At 40.9% G+C, this 13,574-nt stretch overlaps 1 protein-coding gene across 1 annotated transcript; it reads left to right on the top strand.

Moving 5' to 3' along the window:
* The first annotated feature begins 3,799 nt into the window (after positions 1-3,799).
* LOC147626152 (uncharacterized) lies at positions 3,800-6,779 on the top strand. The gene is made up of 4 exons (XM_086816259.1): positions 3,800-5,684; positions 5,788-6,069; positions 6,151-6,321; positions 6,440-6,779. The coding sequence occupies exons 1-4, from the start codon at positions 4,137-4,139 to the stop codon at positions 6,506-6,508; spliced, it is 2,070 nt and encodes a 689-aa protein (XP_086672385.1). The 5' UTR covers positions 3,800-4,136; the 3' UTR covers positions 6,509-6,779.
* Positions 6,780-13,574: the final 6,795 nt, after the last annotated feature.

The following is a 13,574-nucleotide window of genomic DNA, read 5'->3' as shown; positions in this document are numbered from 1 at the left end:
CATGGCATCAAACATGACCCCATTCCATGACTTCCACTAATACCCCTTTAAAACATAGCACCTTCTTGAACCATGGGCTTCTACTATGTAAGAGACTCGTGTTTATTTCAAGAGCTAAAGAAAAGGTAGGAGAGCAAGCAAGGTAGGTATGAAGAAGAATAAACTCATCTTTTCCCAATCTTTCTTCTCTCCTTTGTTACTATGGAAAGAATGAATCTTCTTTATTCTTTAAATTTATGGTGGTTCAAATATATTAGTACTATTCTATTTTTAGTAAAAGATAAATAAGAAGAGAAGAGAGCTTCTTCCTTCGTTTGGAAGAAGAAGAAGATCATCTTACTCTTCTTCTTTTTATGCTTCTTATTTCCACACATGAGAGAAAGAAGAAGACAAGGAGGAGGATAAGAGGAATAACTTCATTTTTTGTTCTCTTCTATATTTTACAAGTTTGCCTTTGTTTTTTATTTTACATGTATGCATGCACACTAAATAATAAGCTCTCTTGTTTTTTATTTCACATTATATTTTTGCCACCAATATAATATAAAAGAAATCCAAGGTGCACATTTTGATACTATTGGAAATCGATGATCTATAATCTACTTGTAACTATGGAGGTTCTAGAAATGTCTATTTTGTAAGGCACCCTTTATGAGAAGTAGAATAGCTTGGATGCTTGGTAAAATCCAGTTTAAACATTGAATGGTGGCTGGTGGAGGCTAGATTGTTGAAGATGACTTACATAGGTTTGGTGCAATGCTACCTTTTTGTAAATTGGATGGTTGTAGGTAAGAGAGAACTCCAAAGAAATATTTTGTTTAAATTGGGTGGTTGTAGGTAAGAGAGAACTCCTAAGAAATCCTTTGTCTCTAATTGTGCTTAAGCAACTATTCTACCAAATCAATATTTAAACTTTTTATACTTTCATTAATACTACACAATCTTTTGACTTAATCTTCTATTTAAATTGGATGGTTATAATTGGAGAGTGGATTGCATAGTATATAACCTATCAAACACTCTATGGTCCCTATTTTTTTGTAGATTTGAAGTTCTTCCTAAATCTTTCACATTTACTATATTCTTTTCTTAACAAACCTTTTGGCATGGAGTATTACTACTCTTTCAAAAACATGAATTTTTGGCTTTATGTTTTCTAAATTAAACATGAAATTTGTTTTCTAAATTAAACATGAATTTTTGGCTTTATGTTTTCTAAATTAAACATGAAATTTGTTTTCTCATATCTCTAGAAACTCACTTATACCTCTACTAGTGCAACTAGTGTGCTTCACATGGGCTCTCTCTCTCTCTCTCTCTCTCTCTCTCTCTCTCTCTCTCTCTCTCTCTCTCTCTCTCTCTCTCTCTCTCTCTCTCTCTCTCTCTCTCTCTCTCCCCCCCCTAGACCCTCCCTCCTCTATAAGTTTGTACCATGCCACCTTGCTCTATCACTTTGTTGTCTCACCTTGCCCAACATTGTTGTATCGCGAGACTGAACTTTCCTTGCTCAAATACCACAAGCCAGTATCATGGTATGAAAATAGGTAGGATGAAATATGGCAGTCTAGAAATCTTGGTTGTCTCTTTAGTTTTCTTTCTTATGTGTGAAATTTGGTGATGAAGCCTAATATTCATAACTCACTCTAAACTAGTGATTTGGATGATTTTAAAAATTAAGAAAAAATTACGTAAAATAGCCCAACAAATTTTGGAGGACCTCATGAAATAGTCCTCGGACTAAAAATAGCGTGCTTTCTTTCCTTGCACTTAGCCCACCATGCTCTATCGACAACTCCCCTTACCCTGCTACCTCGTTGTCCATCCTTATTTGAGTCATGCATACACCTATGTTATATATGTATGTGTGTGTGTGTGTGTGTGTGTTCATGTGCATGTGAGAGAGAGAGAGAGAGAGAGAGAGAGAGAGAGAGAGAGAGAGAGAGAGAGAGAGAGAGAGAGAGAGAGAGAAATATTAATTTTTTTGAGTGAATCTTAGATTGGTGGTCACACAACTAGCACTATCCCATCATCGATGCCCATCTAGGTAGTTCCTTATCAAGGTTAGACAAGGATCTTGTAATCCAACTTTGTGCCCCTCATCGCGGATGAACAAGTATGTTGACATAGGTGAGGTATGTTGTGTAACTAGCCTTACAATATTTATTATTGTATAAAGGGACATAAATTTTGTGCCTAACACAGTCCTTAAAGATAATCTCCGATGAATGGTGTCATTGAGTTCTTGAGGTTCAAAATAAAAAGCAGGTTAGAGACTAGGTGGATGCCCATCATATGATGTCCAAGTCATGAGGGGCAGCAAGTGCACAAGGCCTTTACACACTTGAGGAGATTTGGTGCGTGTGAACACAGTTTCTAAAACATTAATGGTTGGGAAAGCAGATGGCTCACAAAAGGGAAGAAAGACATTGAATATCTTGATTGTGATTGGTTACTTTATCGGTGCCCATCCTTTGGGTGGGCAAGACTGCTTGGTAATTTGAAGGAGATGATGGGCATGAGTCATATGCATCGACAAGGCATACGAGACAATGGGCATCCAACTAGTCTAACCTCATTTATGATGGTGAGCCACTCAAATCTCTAAATTTCATCACTCAAAAGTAAGTTTTGGTCATCCACCTAGTGTGTATCTAGTGTAATTATCATCTCAACTTTGCCATCTATTTCTTAGTCCTGAGTTAAAAAGAGAGGGTTGGGTAATGGGTTGTGTACACCACTTCTTAGTCTTGAGTTAAAAAGAGAGGGTTGGATAATGGGTTGTGTGAAGTTGAAACAAACAACAAACACACGATGGGTAGAAAATACCAGCTAAAATTTGACATTATTTGGGCCAATTTTTAGTTTCCAATTGATTGTAGTTTTGAAGGTGTCTAGTCACCTTCAAAACTATACAAGACAACCTTTTCAGGATGGGGAAAAAAACGGCATTTACATCTAATTGTACCGGCCAGATTTCAAAAAAACCCGGTTACAAAATGATCGTGCTCTTACAATTAATGTCTAAACTTCACTAATTTTAAGTTAAATTACTAGCAAAAACAACCGGTCAATTTTTTGGAATGCCTTTAAAAATTAAGGGTTAGAGAAAATGTTTTTGTCGAACACTAACCAAAAGAGCACATAAATTTTTGAAACTGCTCAGTTGCAATTTTTTTTAACGGAGAGTACGCTTGTGGGTACTGTGTCTACTAGCTTTTTTAATGGAAACTGGAATTTAAAATCTAATTGCCTGCGTGTGGGTACCACTCCTCCATGTGTCAACTAGCTTTTTTTAATGGAAACTTAAGAGTTTAAAATCTAATTGCCTGCTAGAAATTCCCATAAACCTGCAAATCATAGGAATTTAATTAGAGAAAAGGGTTAGAACTGATGAGAGTGAAGTCCAATCTTGTACGTTTTCTCATTGGCCAATGGGGAGAGGGGAAATGGGGGTGTGCGTGTGTGTGTGTGTTTTTTTTTTCTCTTGTGGAGAACTGGTGTGCAGAGTAAATGGTCGTAAGAGTGGTGAAGTGCAGTCCAGACGGTAGATCGCCGTTAAGGCCGTAATAACTGGATGGTAACGGCAAGTGAAGTCAGCATGGCAGGGGGTGTTCGTACTGTGTCACACCTCTTGCTCCCACCGCATTCTCTCTCTCTCTGGCATCTGCGTCTGCTGCTTGCGTTGGGGCGCTTGCCTTTTGTCGTCACTATAATCAGACGAAGACGACCTTTTTTTTTTTTTTTTTTTGCTTTTGTGTGTGGAATCAGATCAGTAGATGGAGGTGGGTGAGCGGCGTGCGCGTGCTTGCTTCCTATTTATTCTCTCCTCCGCCCGTCTACATCCAGCTTCATCTAGGTATGGGTTTCTTCTCATTTAGGCAAACCTCTAGCAGGCGGTAGACCCCTCTGCGTGTGAGAGAGAGAGAGAGAGAGAGAGAGAGAGAGAGAGACAGAGAAAGACTAGCTGAGTCTTGCTGCTGCGGTCGCTAGCTTCTAGAGTGATCAAGCTCGTTTCTAGGATCTGCATGATGAAGGCGTGAACAGCTGCTGTGCTGCTGCTTCTTGAGAATAATTAGAGCGCATAAATAGATATAATATATATATATATATATATATATATACACACACACACCATCATGTTGGGAGACGATCAGTGGTACATGCAGCAGCAGCCTCTTTCGAATAAGCAGCAGCTAGATGCAGCCTCTTATCCTTCCAACAACGTAGGCAACCACCAGCAACTTATCCTGTTAGCTAGCGGCACCTCACAGCCAACAAATCAAGTGGCTTCGACCTTGCCCTTTTACAACGTCCCCTCCTCCTCCTCCTCTTCTTCCTCGCCTCACATGATGATGATCCCAACCTTTTCTTCTTTGCTAGATAGCTCCTCCTCCTCTTCCAACTGCGCTCCCGTGATCGAAATGAACGACAACAACAACAACGCAGAATTCTTGGGCGCTGCCGCTGGTCGGCAGCTGCATACGCCCACGGCTCCGTCCGCCATGGAGAGCATTATGAGGCCGGATTTTTCCAGCCCACCTCCGTATATTTCTACCAGCAACAGCACGCCTACAATCTTGCAGCTTCTGAGTGCTCTCAACGGCGCCGCAGACCTTAGCCTCAGTCCCCTGCCCGGAGGAGCTGTAGCCGGCACTGACTACGGCCCCTCTGCTCTAAATTTCTTCCACGCTTCCCCTGCTCATCATGTTAATGTTGCCAGTGGTGCCGCATTCGACACGTCGACGTTCACCCACAATTTGGGGCAGCAGCTTGCTGCCGCCGGAGTTGCTCACGACGCGAACGTCAGCACCGGATTTCTCAATCTCTTCAACAAAGAAGGATGTTATGGCCACAATAACACTACACCAGCTCCGGATCCTTCGCCTGCGCCTGCCACTACTAATCCCTACCTGCAGCTCCAGCCATTGGAGGTCTACCCTCCCATGGGCTCCCCGCCCACTCTCTTCCAAAAGCGTGCTGCTCAGCGCCGGAATTCGTCCGCTTCTGCCAATATCCTAGCAAGCCCGCCGGCCAAGCTTCCGACTCCTTCCTCCTCCTCCCCTAAGATGAAACCAATAGTAAGCTCTGCTATCAACGGCTACCATGCTGCCAGGGGTACTCCTAGTTCTATCAGGGGCAATTCCAAACTGGGTCGCAACCACATGGAGTGGACCAAGCTAGGTACATCACATGCTGGTTTCAATTCTAGCTCGTGCGAAGATGGGGCCATTGGTGACCAGGTAGGAGTCATGGAAGATCTGGTGGATGAAGATCAATTTAATCTCAACGAGAATCAAGCAGCAGCTATCGGGATCGATCATGTGGGTCATCTTGCACCAGAATTAGAAGCTGCAGAAGACGACGAAGATTGCGAGGCGCTCTTCGGCCACATGAGCGATGCAGATCATCACATGAGTAACATGATGGATGGAGTTGGCGGAGCGCAGCTAGAGACTAGTGCAGACGAGCAAGGGGCTTCGCAATTGGGGGGAACAGCCGGTAGCGCCAGCGCCAGCGCAGGCGCCGAACATAATGGTACAAGTGATACCCCTAACAGAGTAGGCGGCGGAAGGGGGAAGGCCAAGGGCCCTCCCGCCAAAAATTTGATGGCGGAGCGCAGGCGGAGGAAGAAGCTCAACGACAGGCTTTATACGTTACGCTCGGTAGTCCCCAAGATATCCAAGGTCCTCTCTCTCTTCTCTCTCTCTCTCTCGCTCTCTCTCTCTCTCTCTCTCTCTCACACACACACACACATCTCTCGATTTTCTTGTGTTGATTGTATTGCAGATGGACAGAGCTTCTATTTTGGGTGACGCCATCGAGTACTTGAAGGAGCTCCTGCAGCGCATCAATGACCTCCACAACGAGCTTGAAGCCACTGCACCGGACAACAGGCCTGCTGGCGCAAGCCAACTTCCTCCTACTCCTAACAGCTTCATGAATCAGACGGCCTTGACGCCAACATCCATTTCTAATCTTCCCTCTTTCGTGAAACTAGAAGAATGCGGCCCCTCTAGCTCGACCATGCAGGCCATGACTGCAGGTGCAGATCAAACCCAGCCCCCCAAGGTAAGAGCCCTGCCCCAGCTACAGTCGCAATGTAAGCCGAATAGCTGTTGTCCAGGGTGTCATTTTGCCATGTGAGTGCAGATAGAGGTGCGGACAAGAGAAGGCCGGGCTCTCAACATACACATGTTCTGTGCGAGGCGTCCTGGACTTCTGCTGTCCACCATGCGGGCATTGGATGGTCTTGGCCTCGACGTCCAGCAGGCTGTCATCAGCTGCTTCAACGGCTTCGCCCTGGATGTCTTCCGAGCTGAGGTTTCACTTCAATTTTACGACGTCTACTCTGTCACCCTTTAAATCAGATAAAACGCTAGTTAAACTCCCATACGGGGTGGATTATTTAAATCTCGTCTTTGTCTCCTTTTCCCCGCAGCAATCCCAGGAGGACGATGTTGCAGCGGACGAGATCAAAAGAGTCCTTCTCCTCACTGCTACAAGCTGAGGCGCTGTATAGTTGTTCCCAAAATTTAAATGAACTCCACTCTTAACATTGACTAAGGGCACACGTTGGCTACAGTGCCCTGCTGCTTCTGATATGTACACAATACACGTTACGTTGTCAATCAAGAAGTAAGGCTTTGTCGTTGTAAGGCTTTGTCCTTTAAACACATTATGTTTGCATACTTGACATCTGTGAATGTTGGAATGTAACAAGACAACCATTATGTTAATTCCTTTGAATTAATTCACATGATTAGTAATTATCAATTGAATGTTGTTTCACCTTTCAAAATATATATATATGGATGCTCGTGGTGAAGAAGCGATGATGCCCATGCCTAAAATGGCCATATGATGGAGATTGATGTCGACAAATGCTTGCATAAAAAGAAGATTTAAACATTATAAATATTATCAATCGTCATCAATAATTATTGACATACAAATATTATGTGGTCTCTTTCTAACCTGTGAGAAACAAAAGACCATACATATAGTGTATTGGAGTCATAAGTCTCCCCTTAAAAACATAGGGGAACATGCTTTCCCAGTGTTGAGAGTGTGGCAATGGGTTCTTTTTTCAGCACCACAACATACCAAACATCATGCTTACATTATGCTTTGCTCGAACATGTTGGTTGTTATATCTCATTGCTTTTGATGCCTTTCAATCTTTGAAATAACAATGTCGATGTTGCATGCTCCTCTTGTAGGATACATGCTATATTATTGTCAGTCATAGAATCAGGCTATATTTAAACAGAATTGCTCATAACTTTGCGTTGCACAACAAAGTTGCCCATAGAGACGATTTTCAAGATGCACAAATCTTACTTACGAGCTGTTATCAATGCAAGAAGTGTTATGTGCCTAAGACTTTGTAAATTCATGGGGGAAGCTTAACCCATCACTTGGTTCTATGTCTGTAGACGAGGACGGCCAATCTTGTATCCAAGGCATAATTCCAAAGCAATCAATTATCCACAAATTCTCTCACTTCAACCCGGGAAGAACAACAAACTTGAACCCAACTAATAGTCCACACACAACTAACTTAGATGAATAAACTCTAGTGGCCTTGAAATAAGGTTGATGAACTCATATATTCCCACTCTTTTAAGTACACACCCAATCAGTTTTAGTTCTGAAGAAAGAAGCACATGCAACAATTCAAGCATTGAAAAAAGAAATCTAATCCTACATTACCCCATGTTCATGTTGATGGAGGTAAAGCAACACATACATCACACAATGTTGAAGACACTAATGGAAGCCCATGTTTCATTTGAAAATTGTTTAGTCTCATTGAAATCTTTCCAATTTTCTCAAGTAGAGGACGTGGTTGTACTTGCAACATCATTCGACACACTCATCAATGCCAAAAGCAAAGGGAGGTCCTAGTGTATAAAGAATGGAAAAAATATAAGGATATCCTTTATGAAGTCTTACTAATAATTACACTTGTCCCTCTAAAAAAGTAGGGGGTTTAGGGTAGGTATGGTCCCACCATTTTCGTGGCTCAAAAAATCTTTCAAATTTTAAAATTTTCGAGATTCCCCCAAAACTCACTCCCCCCCCAAAAACCCATCTCAAATTTTAGTGTAGTCAAAAATTTCATTTTCAAGTCCGCTTCCCTCTTGAACGTCCAAATTAAACTCTTCCTCCCTTCCCCTTCCATCTCTATCTCATTTGCCCAATCCTAACGAAACTATCAAGCCCGAAACCCTAATTTGCATAGCATCTTCACGTTTTCTTTCTCTATCTCATTTGCCCAACCCTAATCTTACTACTATAGCTTCACAATTGATATGGCTCCACCACGAAGAAGACCAAAAGATGAGATTGAGGAGATCTCACTGTACAATAAGAGGGACGATGATGGTGCTTGGGTGAGAGAGGCATTTCGCAAGGGTGCTTGGGTTTTCCTACAGCAGCCTACTGCTATTGGTCCGCACCGAGTTCGACGACGAGATGTGATGGAGCTTCATTAGAAGGGTCATTTAGAGGGATTCAAAAAATCGAGCAATGGAGACTTGGTGGCCATTGTACAATATGTGTACACGACACGAGACATATATCATCGTAAACAAACTCGATTCGCATGCAACTGTAAGTATCATAGGGAAGGAAGGAGGCTTGTGAATATTATGATAGCTACATCTTTCATGTTTAATGATCTTATTTTTGGATTGTAGATATTTTTCCAACTTGATAGAGGAGCAACCATTATGAAGCCTTATTTATGCAGACATTGGTGAGGCATTGTTTTCTTGTAAAACCAGTGCAAACCTTCTTAAGGAAAAGATATTTTATTGGCACTCCTATGTGGTGCCAATGCATGATGGTGGGTTTGGTAAGCTAGAGATCATCACATCTCCTCTCCTCTCTTCTGTTGATGAATGGCCAACTCCTGATGCTTGGACAGTTATGGTTATGAAATCAAAGATGCTTGTGACATACAAGAATCTTTGAAGTTTACAAAGCCATCTTGATCTGTGGGTCTCAGTTGGGTATGTCTAATTCATCTTTTTGTTAAGATGTTCAATCAATTTATTTTCTCACACACTTACCATGTTTATGTGCAAGAAAGTACTAGGTGATGACATGGTTGCCTTGCTTGGAGAACAGTAGGACATTGTAGAGGGGCAGCATAAGGATGATACATTTAAGTATAAAATAGTAGAGTCCAATGTTACATTTCAGTATCTTAAAGCTCGTGCTACCTTATACATTCACTTTTATCACGAACGGTAGATGAAGAAAAATAGTAGTTGGGTCCCATTGTAAGCAGATGAACAAGTTGTTTCGCCTCTTGACATATGTGTTAGGTTGCCCAATTGTGTGGTGGAAATTGTAAGTGCAAGCACGCATTGGAGCCTACTAAATATTAGGGAGCACCTCAATATCATGGGAAGTGAAGATATAAGTGGGGCACAGTTCAAGGTGAAGAATAGAAAGATTCGAATGCGAATGGAGTTGAAGACCTTGGTAGATGTTGATTGGGAATATGATTGTATAAGCATGGCTTAATAAGAAAGCTTTGGAGTTTTGTATGAAGTCTATTTACTCTTTGGATTTTGTAAATTTACGTATGTAATTCATCAATGAAAAGTTTTATCTTGTAATTGGTGTGTCTTTGTAAATTTTTAGGTTGTTCTTTTAGAATTACAATATTCAGACCTCTTTTTATGAATCCCTTTGAGAGTTCTAATATTTTCCTTTTAGAGATGTACTCGAGTCACGAGATGAAAATTATGGCACAATATCTCAAAACCATTACAAACTCAAGTACAAATGTGTTTTGAGTAAAAAATATCACAACATGAGAAGAGAATTTACATGCAAGATTATGAAATTAGGAGAAAAATTTACAACTATTTACAATGATAAATAGGGAGGAGAATGAAGCTTTCTATTTTGTCTCCATATCCTTTGGTTTTGTCTCCATGTCCCCCTTTGTCTTCTTTGGTTTTGTGGCCTCCTTGTTGTAAACTTGAACTTAAGTTCCTTCTTAGCTTTCTTGCCAACACCCTTTTGGCACCTACTTGAGGACCACTTTTCTTTGAGGTATTTCCTGTTTTTTAGTACCTTTGGTTTCTTTATGTGTGCCTTGTTGAGGAGCACCCTTGGTTTCTTTTTGTACAGCTCCTTGCTTAAACATAAAAATCTTTAAAGGTGAATGTAAAGGCATTTTCTTCTTCTTCTTAAATGGAGAGGCTTGTCTTGGAGGTGGTGGAGAATCTGGATCATTTGGAGTAATTGAATTATTCAAAATTATATTGATAGCTCTTGCACGAACACTCCACATCCAAAACCCGTGAGATCTAAGAGTCTGTCAAATTAAAAAAACTGCTCAGATTTAAGAACCAAGAACTATAGAAAATAAGTTCAAAAATTAAGTAAAAATTTACTACAAAAATAGTGGGTTTTTAATTTAACCTACACTGCTACCAATCTCGGTATATTTAGATAAAAGATATTTCCACACATTGGCAATAACATGCCATCCACATGAGGTAGAATCTTTTTGTAAAGCCACTGGCTGATTCAAAAACTTTTACTCTGCCTCCTTTTTATAATTTGGATATTCATCTTCAATAGCTGCAATATCTCTCTTACATGCCCTATTAAAAACCAAATTTGAATATAAGGAAAAATAAAGAATAAAGCTCAATATTCAAGTTATCAAGGAGAACTACTTACAATTTGAATATAAGGAAAAATAGAGAATAAAGCTCAATATTCAAGTTATTAAGGAGAACTTGCAATTTAATTTGCCCCTGCATGCCAATTAGACTATTCATGAAAATAACAGTCCTTCTCAAAAGATTAATGACACAAGCACTCTAATGCCCATTGGAAAAAAGAAAAAGATATAAGAAAGCAAATATTGTATGTAAAATATTTGTAAAACACAAAGGAATCATCAGTTAGAGAGACGAACCTCTCTACCATTAGGATTTTTTTAGACCCAAAGAGGGCCTCTTGGATTAACTTTTGATTAGGAATGGATCAATAGAGGGCTGGGTGCACATTTTTGACTTCTTTGACCCTAGGGGGCCTAGGCTTTGGTTTGCTACTGGGGCCTAATTACTACTCTTGTCCCCCTACCTCCTGGGCCCAAACTTAGAGGTCCCCCCACCTAGAATTGCACAGATTAAAAACCCTAAAAATTGATTTTTTTTCAAAAGTGTGTTTTTCCTCTCAAACTTTCCCGCAACATACTCTAGGTTTGGAAAGCTCATTTTGAACCTCTTTCTTCCTCTTCTAAGCTCTCCCTCCTTCTCAAGCTCCCTCAGTCTCAAGCTCCCTCTCCCTCTTTCTTCCTTTTCTAAGCTCTCCATTGCTGCAGAAACTCCATCCGGCCTCTCAAGCTCTCCCTACTTCCCAAGCTCCCTCCCTCTCAATCTCCCTCTCTCTCTCTCTCAAGCTCCCTCCCTCTCCATTGCTGCAAAAACTCTATCCCTCTTTAGTCTACTCTAGGTTCAGGAAGCCTGTTCTCAAACTCTAACCCTCTTTTAAGCTTTCCATTGCTGCACTGAAAACCCTAAACTTTCTCTCCTCTCCACTCCTCTGTTGTAAAACAAGCTTTTCTTTTCCCTTCTTCTCTTTTCTTACCACCATGGCCTCTTCTAGTAATGTGAGAAGACCTAGGGAGAAGGTGGAAGAGCTTGTGCTGCATAACACAAGAGATGAGAATGGAGTTTGGGCTCCAATAAGATTCAGGGTCTACATGCAGCCAAGACCACATCGAGTGTGTCAACTGGGGAATATGCTACATCATTGGAAGAGGCGGCTACAAGGCTTCAAGCATACTAAGAAGGAAGGACTGGTTGCCATAGTGCAACATGTGTATGCCCTTGGAGACCTGTACATTCAAGGCCAACGACCAAGGTTTCCTTCAAATTGTCAGTGTAATATAAACACAGCTTTAACAACATGCTAATATTGGATTTTTTGTTTCAAATTTTCTTGTGATTCTCCATTTTCTTATGTCTCTCTGCAGATATTTTCCCCTCTAATTATGTTGAGTCCAACAACCACTCCAAAGCCTCAGTGGAGTTTTCTATGCTATGCACGCATCCATTGGAGAGGCAATGTTTGTATCTCAAAGCCCAAGTGATCTTGTACAGAACAATATCTTTTTCTTTTCTCACTCATATTTTGTAGATAAAAAACCAGGTTTATTTGACAAGCTAGAAGATATCCCCAACCCCCCTCTTAACAATCCCGAATGGCCCAAACCTGATGCTTGGACCATCTTATGCTTAAAGTTTAAGATGGTAAGTGATATCAAGACATCACTCAAGTTTTCAAAGGCATCTAGGTCAGTAGGGCTAAATTGGTTTTGTCCTTTACATGTTTTTGTGCACATGTTCAATTCCATGCCAATGCACCTAACAAAAACAATGTATATTTGTAAGTAGGTACGATCTGACCTCATTCAAGGATTACTAGGAGAGGGTTGGAAGGTTAATGAGGGGTCACATCAAGGTGATGTTTCAGGTTCTTGAAGGCACGCTCTATTTTGTACATGCGTCTGCACTACCAAAGATGGATGCAAAAACATGAGACATGGATCCCACTTCAAGCCTCAGAAGAAGAAATTGTGCTTATTGAGGTAGCTATGATGATGCAAAATGGATGGATTGAGCGAGTGGAAGCAAGCAAGCATTGGAGCCTAGCAGACCTACCTCAACAATTTAGCATCATGGGCTTTGACAATGTGGAAGAGTCAAGTTTCAAGTTGATGAGAAGAAAGGTATATTTGATTCCACTACATGTCTAGAATTAACCCTTACACTTTCTAGTTATTGTGCCACTTTCTTTATTTTTACAGATTGGGAAGCGTAAGGAGGGAACAACCATGGTCTCAGAATCATGGCAAATGGGGGACCTTGAATTTTTAGCAGGCAAGGTGCATAGCCCTACTAACACATAGTAGGCATGTGGAAGAGCTTGAAGATGAACTGGTTATATGGGAAAATAGCATCTGATCTGATGCACGTGAGGGGCAAGAGTTTCAGGATCGAGGTGAAGGCAATGACGAGCTTTCAAGTTAACAAGGAGATGGAGATCAACATGAAGTAAATGTCACAAGAGAGGCAAAAAATGAAGACATTATAACAATTTTAGATTAGATTGTAATTTTGTAGCAGGCTCTTTTTAAACCAATCTTTATTTAATTAAAATCTTAATATTTTTACAAACTGTGATTTTTTTGTCTAGCGGTCTAGTGTGAAAAGGTCAAACTTTAAATTTTAATGAATAGCCAAAGGTGCCTTCTTTCTCATTTTCATGCGATAGAAACCAAGCATGAGCTCACACTATCTCTTTGCATTCACATGGCTACCCACTTTGACAACTTTTGTGAGTTCCTCTCCAACCACCCTGTGGGCGTGCAAGAGCGAGCTCTTTGTGATGTTCGCTCATGAAGTCGACTTTGAAAAGTCACTCGCCCTTGCGTCCCAACATTATGAGATACAGATTGCATACATGGATGGAGCAATACTTGGCTCCCCACTCCATCTCCTTTTCCCATTGCCCCAATGATTGATGAGTGCCTG

The sequence above is a fragment of the Cibotium barometz genome, chromosome 22, assembly GCF_041138505.1.
Source record: "Cibotium barometz isolate CiBa-2024 chromosome 22, ASM4113850v1, whole genome shotgun sequence".
Lineage (NCBI taxonomy): Eukaryota > Viridiplantae > Streptophyta > Polypodiopsida > Cyatheales > Cibotiaceae > Cibotium > Cibotium barometz.
Note: the sequence above shows the minus strand (reverse complement) of the source record. Positions and strands in the feature narration are given on the sequence as shown.